Source organism: Lutjanus erythropterus, chromosome 4 (genome assembly GCF_056507025.1).
Source record: "Lutjanus erythropterus isolate fLutEry1 chromosome 4, fLutEry1.hap2, whole genome shotgun sequence".
NCBI classification, from domain to species: Eukaryota; Metazoa; Chordata; class Actinopteri; order Lutjaniformes; family Lutjanidae; genus Lutjanus; species Lutjanus erythropterus.
This window is the reverse complement of record NC_139320.1, coordinates 35721015-35737520: the sequence shown is the minus strand read 5'-3', so window position 1 is coordinate 35737520 and position 16506 is coordinate 35721015. Positions and strand designations below refer to the sequence as shown.

The following is a 16506-nucleotide window of genomic DNA, read 5'->3' as shown; positions in this document are numbered from 1 at the left end:
GCACTGTTCAAATTAACTCAGTTATTGAAGCATTTTGGATGACTTAGTACATTTTGCAGAGATGAAATAGAGCTGTGATGTCCAGTGAAACAGTTGGCAACTGTACTCAGTTTAGAGAATGTTAAGACTGCTATTTTTTATTTTATTTTATTTCTTTTAAAAAAAGGGCCAAAGTGACTGGGAAAAACTGTAATACCGTGTCTATATTTTATGAAACCCAGATGAACCCAGGTCATGTTTAATGAGCCCACATCAACACTAGAGTTGCTTAATGACTTGTTTTAGTTCATCACATGACCAATCAAGTTTGACTTGTCCTCAGTTTTTGGAGTACCTATATAAACTTTTGGCTAGGTCACACTTTATTTATTTTAATTAAATGTAATGTAATCTGGTGCTGTGATCCAGTAGATGTTCTTTAGCTTGAGTCCTTCTTGGTGTTGTAATATTTGTGCACAGATACCTACCATGGCTGCAGCAGCCGCAGCCTGGTTGACTTGGTGTTGGGCGGCTTTGATCTTGGCCTGCAGGTGGGCCGGAGGGTGAAAGTACTTGCATTTCTCCCTTGAGCAGCGGCCCTTAATGTAGTCCATACACACAGTGACTGTGTTGTCGTTGGTGTCAATCATAGTGCTATCTGCAGGGTGGGCAAAGCGACAGTCATTCTCTCCACGTGTACAGTTGCCCCGCTGGTATTCCCGACATACCTAGTGCCAAAAAAAAAAAAAAAACACACACAAGCACACTTTTTACTACTTTAATCCACAATGGTTGAAGGACGCCATCACACAGCTTTCATTACACAAACTTCATGAACTTTTCCTGACTAAGTTTCAGTTTTAGCATCATGTAATCTGACTACTACCAATAATGATAATAATAACATTAATAATGACAATAATAATATCATCATCATTGTCATCATGGTCATCATCATCATCATAAACAAGAAAAAAAGAGTTGTGGTATCAGAATACATAGTATTCATAAGTACAAATAATGATAAGAAAATAAAGTCAAAAATAGAGTACACAGAAAGCATAAAATCAAGTAAAATACAACATTTTAAAAGAGTTTCAGGCCTGTATCAGGAAATCATAGCTAGTTAAAGGTTAAAGAGAAGTAGAGCTGCAAATCGATTATTAAATTAAACTATTTTGATAATCGATTAATCAGTCTGAGTCATTTTTATAGAAAACAAAGAAAAAAAATTGTTTTTTCCTAATCTATTTTCTGGTTGCTTCAATCCTCTATGACAGTAAAGTAAAGTAAGTAAAATCTTTGGGTTGTGGACAAAAGACATTTGAGGATGTCTCCTTGGGCTTTTTGAAAAATTTTCACCATTTTCTGATGTTTTATAGACCAAACAACTAATGGATTAATTGAGAAAACAATCAACAGACGGTCGACAATGAAAATAACGGTTAGTTGCAGGCCTAAAGTGAAGAGAGAGGTGTTTAGCTTTCTTTTAAAAATATTTATTGAGCTGGATTCCCTGATATCTAAAGATAATGTGTTCCATAGCTTTGGGATGTAATTGACAAATTCTGCATCCCTGATTTTCTGTTTATGTGACAATAAAGCCTTCATAAAGCATAAATGCACACAAACAGCAGAACCCACACACACATTATGAAGTTAGTGTTCACTTTACTTCACTTGTGATGAAGTAATCAATCTGTTCAGTCATTTCAGAACTTGACAATCACTTTACCAGACACAGCTAACCAATCTTAATGACAGCTTCGGCCATTACTGTTGATTGATACGCAGAACAGAGCGTAACCAGTGTTTACAGACTCATCAATCACACAACATTTATCCATTATTCAAATGAGCTGTGTTGTTGCTCTTCCTCACGGGGACAGAAGGGGGCAGCATCTGCATCTGTGAGCAGTTGGTGAGAATGATTGCTTCAGCCTGAATGTAGGGACTCAATGAGGCTCATGGGAAATATGAGGCTGGTTACTCTCAAGGGAGGCTGCGGCTGACGTAATCAGCCAGCCCACACATAATAACACACACACACACACACACACACAGAAAAGGTGGGTGCACATATAAATTATGAGGCAGCATTTTTCCCAAAATTAAATTTTGACACTTAAAGAGCTGTGCAATAACTTAAGATCTCCGTTTGAGCACAGTCAGCCGCCGCTGCTGCTGGGTCTGAAATGCATTCGGAGCACCATCCTGCTCCAAATGAAATGCAATTTCATGGTACGTTGTATCGATCTATCAGTTATTGTGATAGAACAAGCCATTTGCCAAATGTCTGTTTACCAGTCTCACTGTCTGCGTGCATAAAGGATTTGATTTGTGGTGGAACGGGTGCCAGACAAAAAGGCCACCAGCGCTGTTATCTACCAGCTAACCCTGCTCGGTCTCCTGTCATGACAGCTCATCATCCACAATCACCGATCTGTGTGAGCGATGGGGCAGGATTCTTTCTTTCCTTCTGTCTGTCTGTCTCTCTGTCTGTCTCGTCTTTCTCTTATGTACCTCTCTTGCACTCACATATGAATGAGCAACTACACATTAATTCCCCACCACTGCCACCATCACCACAGCCGCTACTGGTCTTATTTTTTTTATTTTTTTTTTTTAAAAAAGGAGAGTCTGCCTTGTTGTCAGGCAGATGTTGGAGAGGCGGGTGAGGGAGGGAGGAAACAAGGGAGTTAAAGGAAAATGTAAGTGGTTATTGGATTGGGCAGTAAAGGATTACATGTAACAGCATTGTGTAATTAGGATACAAAAAAAGTAACTGTATACCATTAGAGTTAGAGAAAAATAAAACGTCATCTGATTCCAGATACATTCAGTAAAAATGGGGGTGATTAGCAGGATTACAGTTTTGAAATACATTTTGATATAATGAACAATATATTACCACGCACAGAGCGCACACGTCACAGAACTTCACGAGCCTCGTAACGTCACTCTGATCTCAAGTGAAACCAGATAATCTTACAGTCAGTTCATTATCATGACCTCTTGTGATAAACTGCTTTCACTGGGTGCAAATTTCAACAGTATTTTGTCTTTAAATCGGTAAAGAGGAACAACATCGCAGTCCAGTGACAGTTCTGCCTTCAGTTGTGAAACTCAACATCTAATTTAAAGAAACATTCACACTTAAGACCAACCACTAACGTTAGCTTCACAGACCAACTGCTAACATGAGCTACACAGATCAGCCTCTAATGTTACCGAAACCCAGAAACCCAGTTAGCAAGCTGTCTCCCAATACTACTACTACTGAAACATATTTTGGGACTGTAGATGCCAGTGACTGGAATCATGTGTGGGTGAAAACACAATCTCCAGACTGGAATAAGTCAGAATATGTCAGTCTACTTTGAGTGTCACAATCACACCAATAGTACTAGTAGTAATACTAATCAACTATACATTTAAATGCACATAATTACCTCTATTAATTGGCATTAATGCATAACTGTCTTTACCAACAATTAGTAAACCTAACAACAAACAACATAAAGCATTATATTACAATAAACAATTTTATCATGTTTGGTACTGAGGTAATCAAAAAGTCATAGAAAGTAATTATATAACTTACTTACTTACTTTAATATTGTGACACTCAAATTAGGTTCCTGACACTTACGTTTTTTAACAGGTGATAAATAATTGTATCAGAGTAGATTTTCAAAGTAACCCTCCCAAACCTGTTGGTGAATAAAGAGTAAAGGTCAGAGAGATGGGGATCAAGTGAGAGTGTATGGGCCTTGAGTGAGTGAGGCTGGCATGGAAATATAAATTGGAGAAGAAAGGGAAGACTAAATGGAAGCAATTTGCTGTTCTCTGCAGCAGGTGTGGACCAGTGTGTTTTTCTTAACAGTGCTTAATCATGCATTAGAGAGAGCTAAACCAGTGGAAGTGCTTAGTTGGACAAACAAATACAAGGGCCTGTTAATCATATTTCTGTCCCCATGGTAACTGTCCCTCTGGGCCATTTACATCACCATGGTTGCAGGTAAGCAACATATGATTTTATGCACGCTGAAAAGCTGCAGTATAGCTCAGTATAAGAGACAGAGATGGAAAATATTTCTCGGTGAAATCAGTCTCTTCTAAAATAGGAATTTCTCTCAGTCTCGAGGAAATAGCTTGTAACGTATCTACTGACTGGTATGTGCGCTGGTCCACAGAATTCCAGCTATGTTTGTTTTGAATGACACACACAAGAAGATAAAATATGGCCGGCCCTTCTTGTCTAAGATATTTTTAGCAAACCTAGTTCCTGACAAATGAGGCTGGGGTATGAATTCTCCCAATCAAAAAGCTTCAGCAGTGAGCACTACAGGCGGTGTTGACCACTGGGCCTCAATATCTTGAAGGGAAAAGCAGTGAAAATGAGCAGATTTTCCCTCCACTGCCAATTATTGCATTTGGCTAATAAATATTTCATATCTGTTTGTCTGTTTACTGGACTTTGGTGCAGAATGCTATCAATCCTTTGCCAGACTATCATTTCAGTCTGAATCACGATCTGCATCTTTCTTCTTCTGGTAACAACAACTTCTTGCTTACAGTTTTCCCTCAACCTCCATAACCGAGAATTTCCAAGGTGCATTTTCAAGCTTTTCCAGTACCTTCCAGCTTAAATAACATAATTACATACATCCAGTGGTGGAAGTCAGCTGTCTATACGGCAGAGGCGAAAAACTATAAAGGGCACCAGCTGCATGTGGTGGGGCGCCAGCAGTGCAACAATCGTCATACACTGGTTTTTACTGGAAGGGCACTCTCGTGGGCACTTCACCATGCATTCTCCACTGGAAGGGCACACTAGAGTACACTTCATCATGTTGTCTTGGATATTGGGACACAGTAGAAGGCATTTTCTGAAAGGGGACTCTGGAGCAGCCTTTCCCAGAGACTGTGTTGTGACTCACAGGTGGTTCACAGGAGATGGGTCCCCAAATAAATAAAAGACAAGGGAAGAAATGCTGCAAATTTAAGATTTCTATCTGCAGTATACCTTTTACAAAGCATTTAGAAAGTGTATATTGTTTTCCTGATGAGAGGAAATAAAAAAACAATGAGATGGCTTTTTCACTTAGCCTAAATAGTATTAATTTCTCATTTATAACATATTTTACATGTGTAATAACACAAGATAATATACGATAATGCAGAAATGACAGTAAAAATGGTCAGGAAGGTAAGATTTATTGATAAGGCCTATTGTGAACTGGGTTGTTACACATTGATTTGTTATTTTTAAAAACTGGGTCCACAGAAAAAAGCCTTGGGAAACAACGCACTAGAGGGTACTTAATCATGTTTCCTCTACCAGAAGGGCACCCTAGAGGGCACTTTCCTTAGTTCAACATTGCAATACCCTAGAGGGCATTTACCATGTTTTATCTACCATAGGGGTATCCGACAGGGCACTTTTGGGACATCCTTGAGTCCATCAGTGCATTTACATACTCAAAGTATATTAAGTTTCAAAACGTGTCACATCTGTAAGTAGGCTTGGCGTCCTTTATTACCTAGCTGAGCCAATATTAAACAATCACTTAACAATCAGTTGATAAATAAATTAAAATTCAATAAAATATTTATTGCTTAACTACCTAATGATGGCCCTTAGTGTAACCTTAATCTACTTGAAAACTCCCAAATACACTTCACAGAAGGCTGCTTGAGGATTTTGCACTCTAAACTATGACTTAATGTTTTTGTTTTCAAGCCGATGCTCATTGAAGCAGCAACCTCATAGTATTTTGTTATCTGTTAGCCTCTCACTTTTTGTTCCATCACAGGGACCACATACGAAAAGACACTTTAAATGTAACCACACACAGATTCAGAGTGGTAACCAAGGCTCAAGTGCTTGTGTAAAAATGAGTGCTACAGTCCAAATAGCAAGTTAGAGCCATAGACAGTATACTAAAAACACTGAATCCTATTTAATTTATGATCTATGGTTTAAGCTAATCATTTCTCCCCCGTCCCCTCCTCCCCAGATGAGTAGATGCTCAGGCAGGCTGCAGGAACACTGCAGGAGTAAACTGAAAATAACAAGCGAGGACAAGTCCAACACTGAAAGTTGATCAGCCTGTTATCCTGACAAAAAAAGCTCACTGCTCTGAAAATACACACTCTGGAGTTTGAGTTCAGTAACTGCCTGTCTCACTGCCTGCCTGACTCCATTAACATATTGCTCAATTTAACTGTTATAAACATCCATACCTTTTAAAGATTATCATTGATTTCTTACACACTCACCCATTCAGCAAACATTTAGCATTAAACAAATTAATACAAAACAGACAAACAATAACACAACTTATATGACCAGCAGTAGCAAATTCAAAGGGGGACAGGCAGCTGTAGCGCTGCTATCAGAGAGGCAAATATTTCAACTTAGCATGTTTCTTAAGTCTCTGATGACATACCATGGTCATTAAATTATTTATTATATTATTTATTAGAAATGTATTACAATTTTCTCTTTTAGACAGTGTTAGCAAAACACTGCTAGCTAACTAGCTAGCTAATCTAACTATCTAGCTTCATCAATCTCTAGCTGGCTGGTTAGTTAGCATTTACAGTACACACAACACTTTAACAGGTCCTGAACATCTTTGAACCATCCTCAAAGTCTAGCAACATATCTACGTACAGGAAACAGAAAAGGAGAAAGTTGACGAAGGATCTGCTGGGTACCAAGCTAGCTCAGCTGGAAGGGTAAGTTTGTCTCTCTCCAACTTAAATTATTAGTTTATTTAAAAAGCAAACTATTCAGTCAGATAGTGGTGTATTATGCAAGTAATGCAATTACAATTTCAAGCAGTTTCAACTACTTCATGAGTTTTCCAGTACCTGTGCGAACCATGATAACTTCTTTTCATGACTCCATGAGCCATGACTCCTCCATGACATCCAATCAGTACTCTCTCCTTTCTTTCTGTTATCTTTGTCTCTCCTTGTCCCAGCCCCTCCCCTGATGACCACAACAGGTCCACAAATTGATTTCCTATCTCCCCCTCCATCTCTTTTTCCTGTCATTGACCTGTTTCCTCGCTCTGCATGTCATCCACTCGTTCTTCAGCCCAGAGACTTCCTCAGTCTCACCCCCATTAATTACCCAGCTACCCAACGTTACATTTTAAATGTAACCTTCCCAACGTTCTCACACGCCTCCTGCCTGCCTCCAACGATTTCCCCATTATTCCACTGCAAGTGCTTCCCGGGTGGGGCTGCATAATGGATGAGATTGACTTACTGTCCGATTAATGATTATCTGAACACAGCTAGAGGAGTGGTGCTCATCAGGTTTCAAATGACTGATTGCTTTCATAGAAGAATTAAAGATTTTTCTGAAAATTACACAATGAAACAGAACGACTTAAGCTTGTGCCAAACAATGCTGTCTGTTGCCTGTTGATGGGATGCAGCATCGACAACGGTAACGTTTGTCGAGAGATACTCTCATTAACGTCTCTGTCTCTTTGCTTAAGTCTGGGTAATGACTGTATTATGGTAATGGGATGTAGTTACTGTAACAGAAACTGTGTACCAGATACATAATTAAAGTCTACAAACAGAAAGTGTTGAGGCAAGACTTTCCAACCTACGCCTTTAATATTCAAATAGGCACAGCCCACATTTGAAAGCCCAATCTGTTTTCATAGCTGGAAAAAAAGATCCTCACCAGGTGCAATGTTTACTGGCGTTTTGTTAATCTATCTTTTAATCTGTGACTGATATGAACGAAAAAATACATGCAGATCCTCTCATCTGTGGTCATTTGTACCTGCAGCTGTGTGTTTGAATGTGTGTGTTTCTCACCTCCAGTCTGTCTGTCCTCATGAGTTTCTGTGCGGCAGCAGCAGCAGCAGCTGGTACTGGGACACTGGGGTTGCTGGTGACCAGTACAGGGGCGCTGGGCAGAATGTCAGCGGGCATCAGGCCGGGTGACACAGGGCCAAGGTAGGGGTTAAACGCAGCGGCCGCCGCCGCAGCAGCATTGACATTGGTTGCAAGGCTGGGTGTGACTGAAAACATGGGCTGTGGGCACAAAGCACAATGACACAGCTGGTCAAAATTAGGGATGCAAAATATTGGACTTTTGCCGATATCCAATATGCCAATATTTTCCAAATAATTCTGGTGGATTGCTGATACTGGTGCATAATTTTTAAAACCCAGTTGCAGTGAACATCAAATTTGTCCTGGTGGAATGACAGGAAAAAAATGTCTCTCAATGGAGAAACTTAGTCTCCTTGAAGTTTCTGACAAACAACCAAAAATGCACCAAAGAGAGGCAGTCCAGTACAGTTATTTAATCTGTACATTCATTTGAAAAGTGTTTGAAACAGCTGTACTGTATTTTGAAACACTAAAACAATACAATTCAGTAAATATTTTCCATTCCATTACTTTATATTAATTGTTCATCTTATAAATATACAAATGTCAGTTACATGATAATCTGCATGAAAAAAGAAAAACAAAGGTTTATTATAATCATCCTTTCATAGTGACAGATTTGACCAGAACAATATAGCTGATGTTAGCAAAACAGTAGCTAATTAGCTAAATAATGATTAGCTAGACTTTTGCTAACTTCAGATGCAACTTCACTTCACTTTTACAGATCCCCCAGCAACATATTTTAGCCAGTTTTCTTTTCAACATAGACAAACCTGGAACACAGCATATCTAAATACAGGAAGTAATTTTTTTCTCTGAGGACGGTGAAGTCATGATGACCCGTGCTACTCTGACTCTGATTGGCTAACACTTGCCACTCATTTGGGTCTTTTTATTTGAGTGGGTTAAAGGTCGGTTTAGACATGATGAGCGTGACTGGGTAGGGTTAGGGTGAGAATATCAGGGTAAGCCAATCAGAGGCAGAGTAGGCCGGGACAAACAAACAAAACATATGGCATACATGAAGCAGGAAAGTAAAAAGCTGACTGAGGTTCTGCTGGGTTCCAAGCTTGCTCAACTTTTATTGATGCAAAAAGGTGCAGGACTTGATAAGGATCAATTAAACTTGTAGTGTTAAAGGAATTATTTGGCTCGTCCTCACAACACTGAACAATCATTGCAAATAATAACTTTCCTGTCCATTTCAGACACAAAAAAACTCCACATTGCAGACATACTTGCGTCACACACATAATTAAAGTGTCATCCTCTCAGCCTGTCACACTGGTAGAAAAGCTCGTTTTGGGATCTGATGACATTTGGCATCTGATGACATGCATCTACAAATGCCTTGAGAGACAAATGAGGAAAAAAAAAAACTTTTGACAATCCCTAATCTGATCTAAATTGTTTTATGTCCTGTGTTTGTGACCTGAGTACAGGATAAAAAGGTTTTGCCAGTATCAATTTCTAATTTACTCCTTTTTTCACCTATGGAAACAGGTTAGCTGGTGAAAGATTTTTTTTTCTCAAGATCATTTCTCATTATTGTCTTTTGGCTAGGATAGCTAATGCTAATGGTAGATTGGAACTTATTAAAATGCATCTCTAGTCAAAAGAAAGACACAACAGTAATGTTTCATGACTTGCTAACACAAAATATATGTACCTTCATTTCACAGGTCATAGAAAATTTCACTCACCTCACACTCACTCACATTCAAAACATGAATAGTAACATGCACAGTCCTATTTAGAACATAGGGTAGTGGTGCACTTAAGCCTATTGTGACTGAATTAAACTTTTTGCCCACCTGTTACACAGATAAAAAAAAAACTAAGGAAGAATATCCTGGAAAACCTTTTCTCCACGTGTCATAAATAAAGGAGTGATAACTAATCATTTAGATCAGACTTAGTCAACAGACCACCAGAAAAAAAACAACTAATTTCTCACAAAGTCTAAATATAAAATGTTGAATATTTAATTAAATCTACCAATAACTATAATGCCATTCTTCCTCACTCCTACTCAAATTATGTCTTGAAGATGTCTGACAATAGATGGTGAAATAAGAGATGTGTTCAATTAACAACAGCCCGGCAGAGAAGAGGAGATGTGGTTGGGCATGTGGAGGGAAAATAAGGCAAAAATAGACAATTAATGGGCTTACATCTGAGGAGAAACAATGTCTCCTTTGATGGCTGCTTGTCTTTCATTTGATAACACACAAAGGAGACCTGCACTCTGTATGTGGTGTCAACTTCACATGCTTTGTACGCCGGAGATCACACACATATAGGAGTAATAAGGATGAGGAATGTCAAGCTGTGTGTGCATGGCAGGGGGCTGTACTGTACAGCAGCCTGTATGTGCTTTACTGGAGAGAAAAAGTCCACATTCTGTGAGAGGGAGGCTAAAGAAAATGCTGGCTGACGTAGCGCACTGCAAGTTTTCCCTGCACGTTCCTGACCTCAGCCCCAGTCAGAGGATTGTCTCTTGAGCCTCTGCCAACACGACACAGTGAGTAATAGAGCAGCGGCAGCCAGGGCTGGACAGCTACATTCCTCCCCAAAACCTCCGCGCTGCTCTGGGATGACTCAGAAAATCGGGACTAATGATGTGGACTTTCTAATTCTTCCACTCCTGCTCTCTGGAATGTCTGAGGAATTATGATCTTATCACAAGGCACTCTGGAAAAGTCGTCATTGCCTCGCTCAAGGTGTTTAGATATCGGTTTGAGATGTTTGCTGCAGCTCAGGGCTGGGATGATGTCAGTGAAAAGACTCACAGTCACAAGGTTGAAACAATGCAGTGATGTCATCCAACAAAAAGTTTGTGGTCCTGCTTTTGACCTTTTCTGGAATATCTCCTCATTTAGCATTGATTCTTCTGCAATAATGGCAGGATGTTGCAGATTCTTGCTAGAAATCACAATTGCATCGCAATGATTATGTTAAATTGAGCACATTTACACAGCGAGAACACAAAAATATCTCATCGTATGCCTCCTGTCAGCAATTTGTGCTTCAGCAGTTACACAGATTTCCCTCTTTTACATACCCTAATACAAAATGCACAGTGCAGTTATGTCAGCCATGAGGACGAACAACTCTACTTGCTTCTCTTAGAATTAAATAGAAAGATCAAAAGCAATGTGATCATCTCGGGCTATGCGAAGTAGTGATAAATTTCTTTTAAATGTCAAATGATCCTGTTTAATTTAAGATAACATGCGATCAATATTTAAAACAAGCTTATTCACATGTCCTTTTCTTTCAGCTGCTCCCCAATTACACGTCGCCATAGCAAATCATCAAACTGTGCTCTGCCCAACCTGTCACGGGAATGTTATGATCTGCATATTGGATTTGGCTCCCTGATGCTGTTCCTGATGCAACCCTCCTCAATATCCAGGCTTAGGATTGCCAAATAGGAATGCACTGCCTTGAGTGTCCCCAGTGGCTGTGGAGCAACCTCTGATTCAGTGTCTTGCCCAATGAAATTTCAACATGTGGACCAGAGGATGTGGGGATCAAATAGTAGACAACTCCCTCTACCTACAGAGCCAAAGCCAACTCTGAGCTCATTCACATATTATTTATTCCATAATTACCAGGCCTTTAATATTTACAGTATCTTATCTCCTGATTAATTTATGCAAAAGCATAACTCATCTGATATTCAGGAGAACCTGGTCCCCTGAAACACTGCCAAGTATGCACAATGTCGCCAAAAGGATTCTCCTATAATTAACTTCATCATAAAAAACGTGATCTGTACAGCAGGTCCAAAAAAAACATTAAAAGGATAAAAAGTTAAAAGTTAAAAGGACTAAAAACAATGACACAAGTAAAATATGACAATTAAAGTTACAAAAGTAAAATACACATCAATAATATAAGAAAAATAGTGAAATAAACGAATAAAATGCATATGACTTATAAGAAATTTAAAGTGAGATTATGTAGCTTAAAGTAAAAGGTAGTGGAACAGCAACACAAGTACAGAAAAGTCATGAGGTCACAAACTGACTCAACAATGTCATTGGACAGATTTATTTATCTAAAGTTTGCCGACATTAAGCTAGCATTAGCCAACCAGCTAATGGTCATACCAGAACAAGGCAGACTGTAGCAGCAAAACTACTGAATGTGCTGAGTTGAACTTTTTTTTGAGTTTTTTTGAGTTGAAGAAGTTTTATTTCTTAGTAATTTAAAGCAGCAATCAGCATGCAACAGGCAGCACACCTCCAACTTCACAATGAGATAATCAACTCCTCTCATGTCATGTGCAGCATAAAATCACACATCATGGATTGACAAATCACAAATGATAGAAAAAGGAAAATTGTCGCCTAGTTTGTTTTCCTGTCCCCAGAATTCTGTGACCTGTAGCATTACAGAAAACCACCAGTAGCTACAGGTGATGCAAAATAAACCAGGATTTTTATCTTCAATATTTCCACTTTAAATCTGCAAAAGGGAGACTGTTATATATCATCTTTGAAAAATGACATAGTGTTGCTGAATTGCTAAGATCAATAAAAGCCTTAAAAAAAGACTTCGATTGTAATTTAAAACACATTCACTGATTTTGAATGTTTGTACCCATCAGAGCTGTACTTTATATCCAACAAATTTAACCATTTTGATTTTCTAAAGATTGCTGGATTGCAACATCAGCTACACTGTGCACAATCTGGGCTTTGTTTGCTTTGGTGCATCCACTGTTCAACATTCACCTCCTACTTCCCTGCACTTCCCACTTAAACATGGAGATACAACTAATTACAGAAGCAAGACACCACTGGAGTACCCTTCCCTTGCGGCTTTTATGGTTTTATTTCACTTATTTTTATGTCTGCACCAAACAAGCACAGCAAATTTACTTGAGAGAATTTTTTTAATGTGAGTGAGTGAACTTTTTCCAACAGCCCCGTTCCAGTTCAAGCACCTAATTTTGAACCATCATGAGCATTAGTTGTTTGGAACCAGAAAAGTTGGTTCCCAGGTGGAACCATAATAACAGTAGGTTTTCCTTGACAACCAAAGTGGGCGTGTCATATTCTACTGGTTGTTCTGCAGTGTGCAACACCCTCTGTTGATGACATCCTTAATTACAATGGCTCCACTCAAAACTGGCTGAAATGCCGGCTGGTTCACTAGACAGCACCGAGGTTCCAAGGATCGTGAGTGGAACCAGTTCAAGAACCAGAGCTTATTTGGTGGGAAAGGGTCCTGAGTGACTGAGTGATACAGTACAGCAGATAGATATAATTGTAATGTGGGCTGTCCGCTGACGTCCCCTCTGTAATAAAAAGCATCATGAGCACCATCACTCACAGCCAGCTGTAATGGACCCTAATTACTTCACCCTCTGCACAGCTCCATGCGTGAAATGAAAGCACTCTCCTACGCACATGGATGTCGGGGGCACAGCTATAGGCTAAAAAAAAAAAAAAAAAGTAGGAGAGCAGCAGATATACTGAGAATGGTGGCAGGAAACTAAAGCTGAGGACACAAGGGAGGGATAGAGGAAGAAGGTCTGATTCCTGGAAAGGCTGGTACCCGGTCTTACCCTTTGTTCCCTTTGCTCGCAACATGGCTCTGTTTTCTTGACTTCTCTTTGTAGCACAGGTCTAAAGCATCCCTCCCCACTGCTGTCGTCCTATCTCCTTCACTTTACCTACCTGTCTTTTCTCCGTCCATTTATCTCTTCCTGCCTCGTTCAGTCTTTCCTTTCTTCTTCTGCTGTGTCCTTCTCTGTCAGCCTGTCTTCCTCCTCTCTTCTCCTTAACTTTCTCTCTCCCCATGACATAAACAGAAAGGGAAGGTTTTGCAGTCCCAGGGAGATCTATTGCTTCTTTAAACCCTTTCATGGTTTCCTCTGTTCCTCTCAATGGGCCTCTCGACTCAGCTCTTCTTCCCTAGATAAGGGTGATAAGCCATTGGCTAAGTGTGTGTGTGTGTGTGTGTGTGTGTGTGTGTGCGTCCAAACATGCAGCATCTGAAGCTCTTTTGAATAGTCTGAGACAAATTCAGTCCAGTGCACTCACTTAAACATAAAGGGACAGAGGAGAAGACAGAGGGACAACTTCAAGCCTGACAGACAGCTCTCAACAATTCTGTGAGGTCTCATGGACCAGCTGGGAAGGATCCATTTGAAAGGGGCTGACCGGGGCTCAACTCTGACAAATAAAGCTGCTAACTAGAACCACAAAGCGTTCTTTGACTTGTCCTCATAAGAGAACCATTTTCAGTTCCTCTTGGAACATTTTATAAAGGTTCCACTTGCAGAGAGTCCTACCTGTGCAATGTTTCACCCAGAACTCTGAAGGTTTCTACAGAGAACCTTTATATAGTTCAAGGGTTTTCTCTAGAACCCTTGACAAACCTTTTCTTCAAAAAAGGGTTTTTCAGAAGCAAATGGCTCTAGGAAGAACCTCAGCCCTTCAGGAGAAACCCTTTTTGAACCTTTGTTTCTAAAAGTGTCCGACCATCACCTTGAATATCGTTGGCACATGCAGCACAATGTAATTCAGTGCACCTGTGTGTATGTGTGCATGCATGGATCCGTGTGTGTGTTAATGATTGGATGATAATAATATAAAACTTTATCGATCACTGTATGAAAATTCTCCCACAGTGATGATAGAGATTCAGTGTCTAACATCTGGGCCACCTTGTACAAACAGTGCTTGATTAATCCAGGTTAATATGATATTAATGAACTTTGCGCTGAAACAATTAGTCAAATAATTGATTCTTTAATCGACAGGAAAAGAATCTCCAACTATTTTGATAACTGATTAATCATTTAATTCATATTTTTCCAGCTCCTCACATGTGATCACTGGCTGCTTTTCTCTCATTATATCATTAGAGATTAAATATAATTTGGACTACTGGTTTGATAAAAGAAGTGTTTGAAGAAATTCTGATCCCAATTTTTCACTATTTTTTGATATTTTATAGACAAAACAATGAATCCATTAAATGTAAAAGTAATTGACAGTAAATTGTATCGTGAACTGAAGCCATAGATGAATTGAAACAATAATTTAGCTTTTTCTGTAGCTATTCAACCAAATCTCAGTCTCCCTTACAGACCTTCATAAACTATTAAGATTAAATTAACCAATCCTGTAAATTCTTCTCATTGAGAGTGATAATTGTTCATGTTGGCAGGTTAATTTCAAATAAAGGCAACATAAACATATAAACAAAACCACAATCAGCATTCTTTTACTGGCCTGTGCTGATCATATGATTGCAGCCATGATTATTTTGCATGAGCAAACTTCTTACTGTACCTTTCTCACATTCAGTTAAATGAGACCCTGCCAGGAAGCATGTTACACATGACACTCTTAAACCAGAGATTGTACTGATTAAACATATTTCTAGCAAGCTTTCAGAGTTGAAGAGTTCAGTGAAAACGTCATAATCATTTGAATTAATCACTTTTACTCTTAGACTCACAAACAAAATTAATATTTCTTCTTTTATTTTCTGAAGTGTACTAATTTTACCATTTTCTCTGGCCTACTGCTTCATTTGTAGGTATTTAACTCTTTATTGTTAAAATCAACCCCCTGGGAAAAGCACTGGGCTATGATTTATTATTAGTGAGGGCAGTAAAGACAATGCAGCTCACCCTCTGCCCCAGATCATCCCAGACACTTTTGAGATAGTTTGACAAGCATCTACAAGACATTCATCCCAGAGAAGTAAATATACTGAGCATAAAGTCAGCACCAATGAGAGCAGAGAGCAGGAAGACTATCATTAATATTTTTTGTTTAAACCAGCTGTAAAAAAAAACAAAACACAAAACATATTTTCAGAGTTGTTGAAATATTGTGACAAAAACACACTATAAACATTTCTGGCCAAGACTTCTGAGCTCTGCACCCTTGTAAACATGAGTGTTGGCTACACATAGGTGATGAAATCATTCAGAAATTTTATATGTTTTGATTACTTAAGTGTTGGAAGTTTGGAGGAATACTTTTTTTTTTTTTTAAGCCAGCAGCCAGCACAAGAATACTGATGAAGCTGGTATCAAAACAACATTTATACTGGCCATAATCCCCAGATACTTCTTGTTTGTAAGAGTCAAATTGGGCAGTTGCATTGCAAATTGATGGGCCACCAAGAGCTGCTTTCTGGCTCAGAGACCTAAATGTGCACATTGTTCTTTTTTATTAAGCTCATAGTTCTACAACCTAAATTCCCTTTCTAACTAAATAAAATTTAAAGTAGATGGTTCAAGGTTTCAGGGGTAGGTTTTTATGCTCTTAGAAAAAAAACGTCCAAAGCAGTTTGGTGAAATTTCTGTTTTACACTGGGATTGCCAACCCCAGACATTATCATTAGACTTTTCCCCATATACAATAAATACAGAACTAACAGCTGCAAACACTGAATATTTTTTTATGAGTATCACAAATACTCTGGCTTTTTGCATTATTTCAGTTTGAGACAATAGGAACTGACATTAAGTATAGCACAAATTAGAAACAGGTATATTTTGTACCATTCATGTCTGATGCCTGCAGGAAGTCGGCAGGTTTGGCCAAAAAATAA

The 16506-nt window shown here is 39.0% G+C and overlaps 1 protein-coding gene across 8 annotated transcripts in view; it reads right to left on the bottom strand.

The window, feature by feature from the left end:
- The window catches only part of LOC146328799 (muscleblind-like protein 1), a 103932-nt gene that overhangs the window by 15172 nt on the left and 72254 nt on the right, over positions 1 to 16506 (bottom strand). For all 8 annotated transcript variants that reach the window (XM_084717811.1, XM_084717812.1, XM_084717810.1 and 5 more), the window contains exons 4-5: positions 7831 to 8049; positions 468 to 707 (exon numbers count right to left, since the gene is read on the bottom strand). In XM_084717811.1, coding sequence (XP_084573937.1) covers positions 468 to 707; positions 7831 to 8049 — 459 coding nt within the window. The remainder of the gene's footprint in view (positions 1 to 467; positions 708 to 7830; positions 8050 to 16506) is intronic.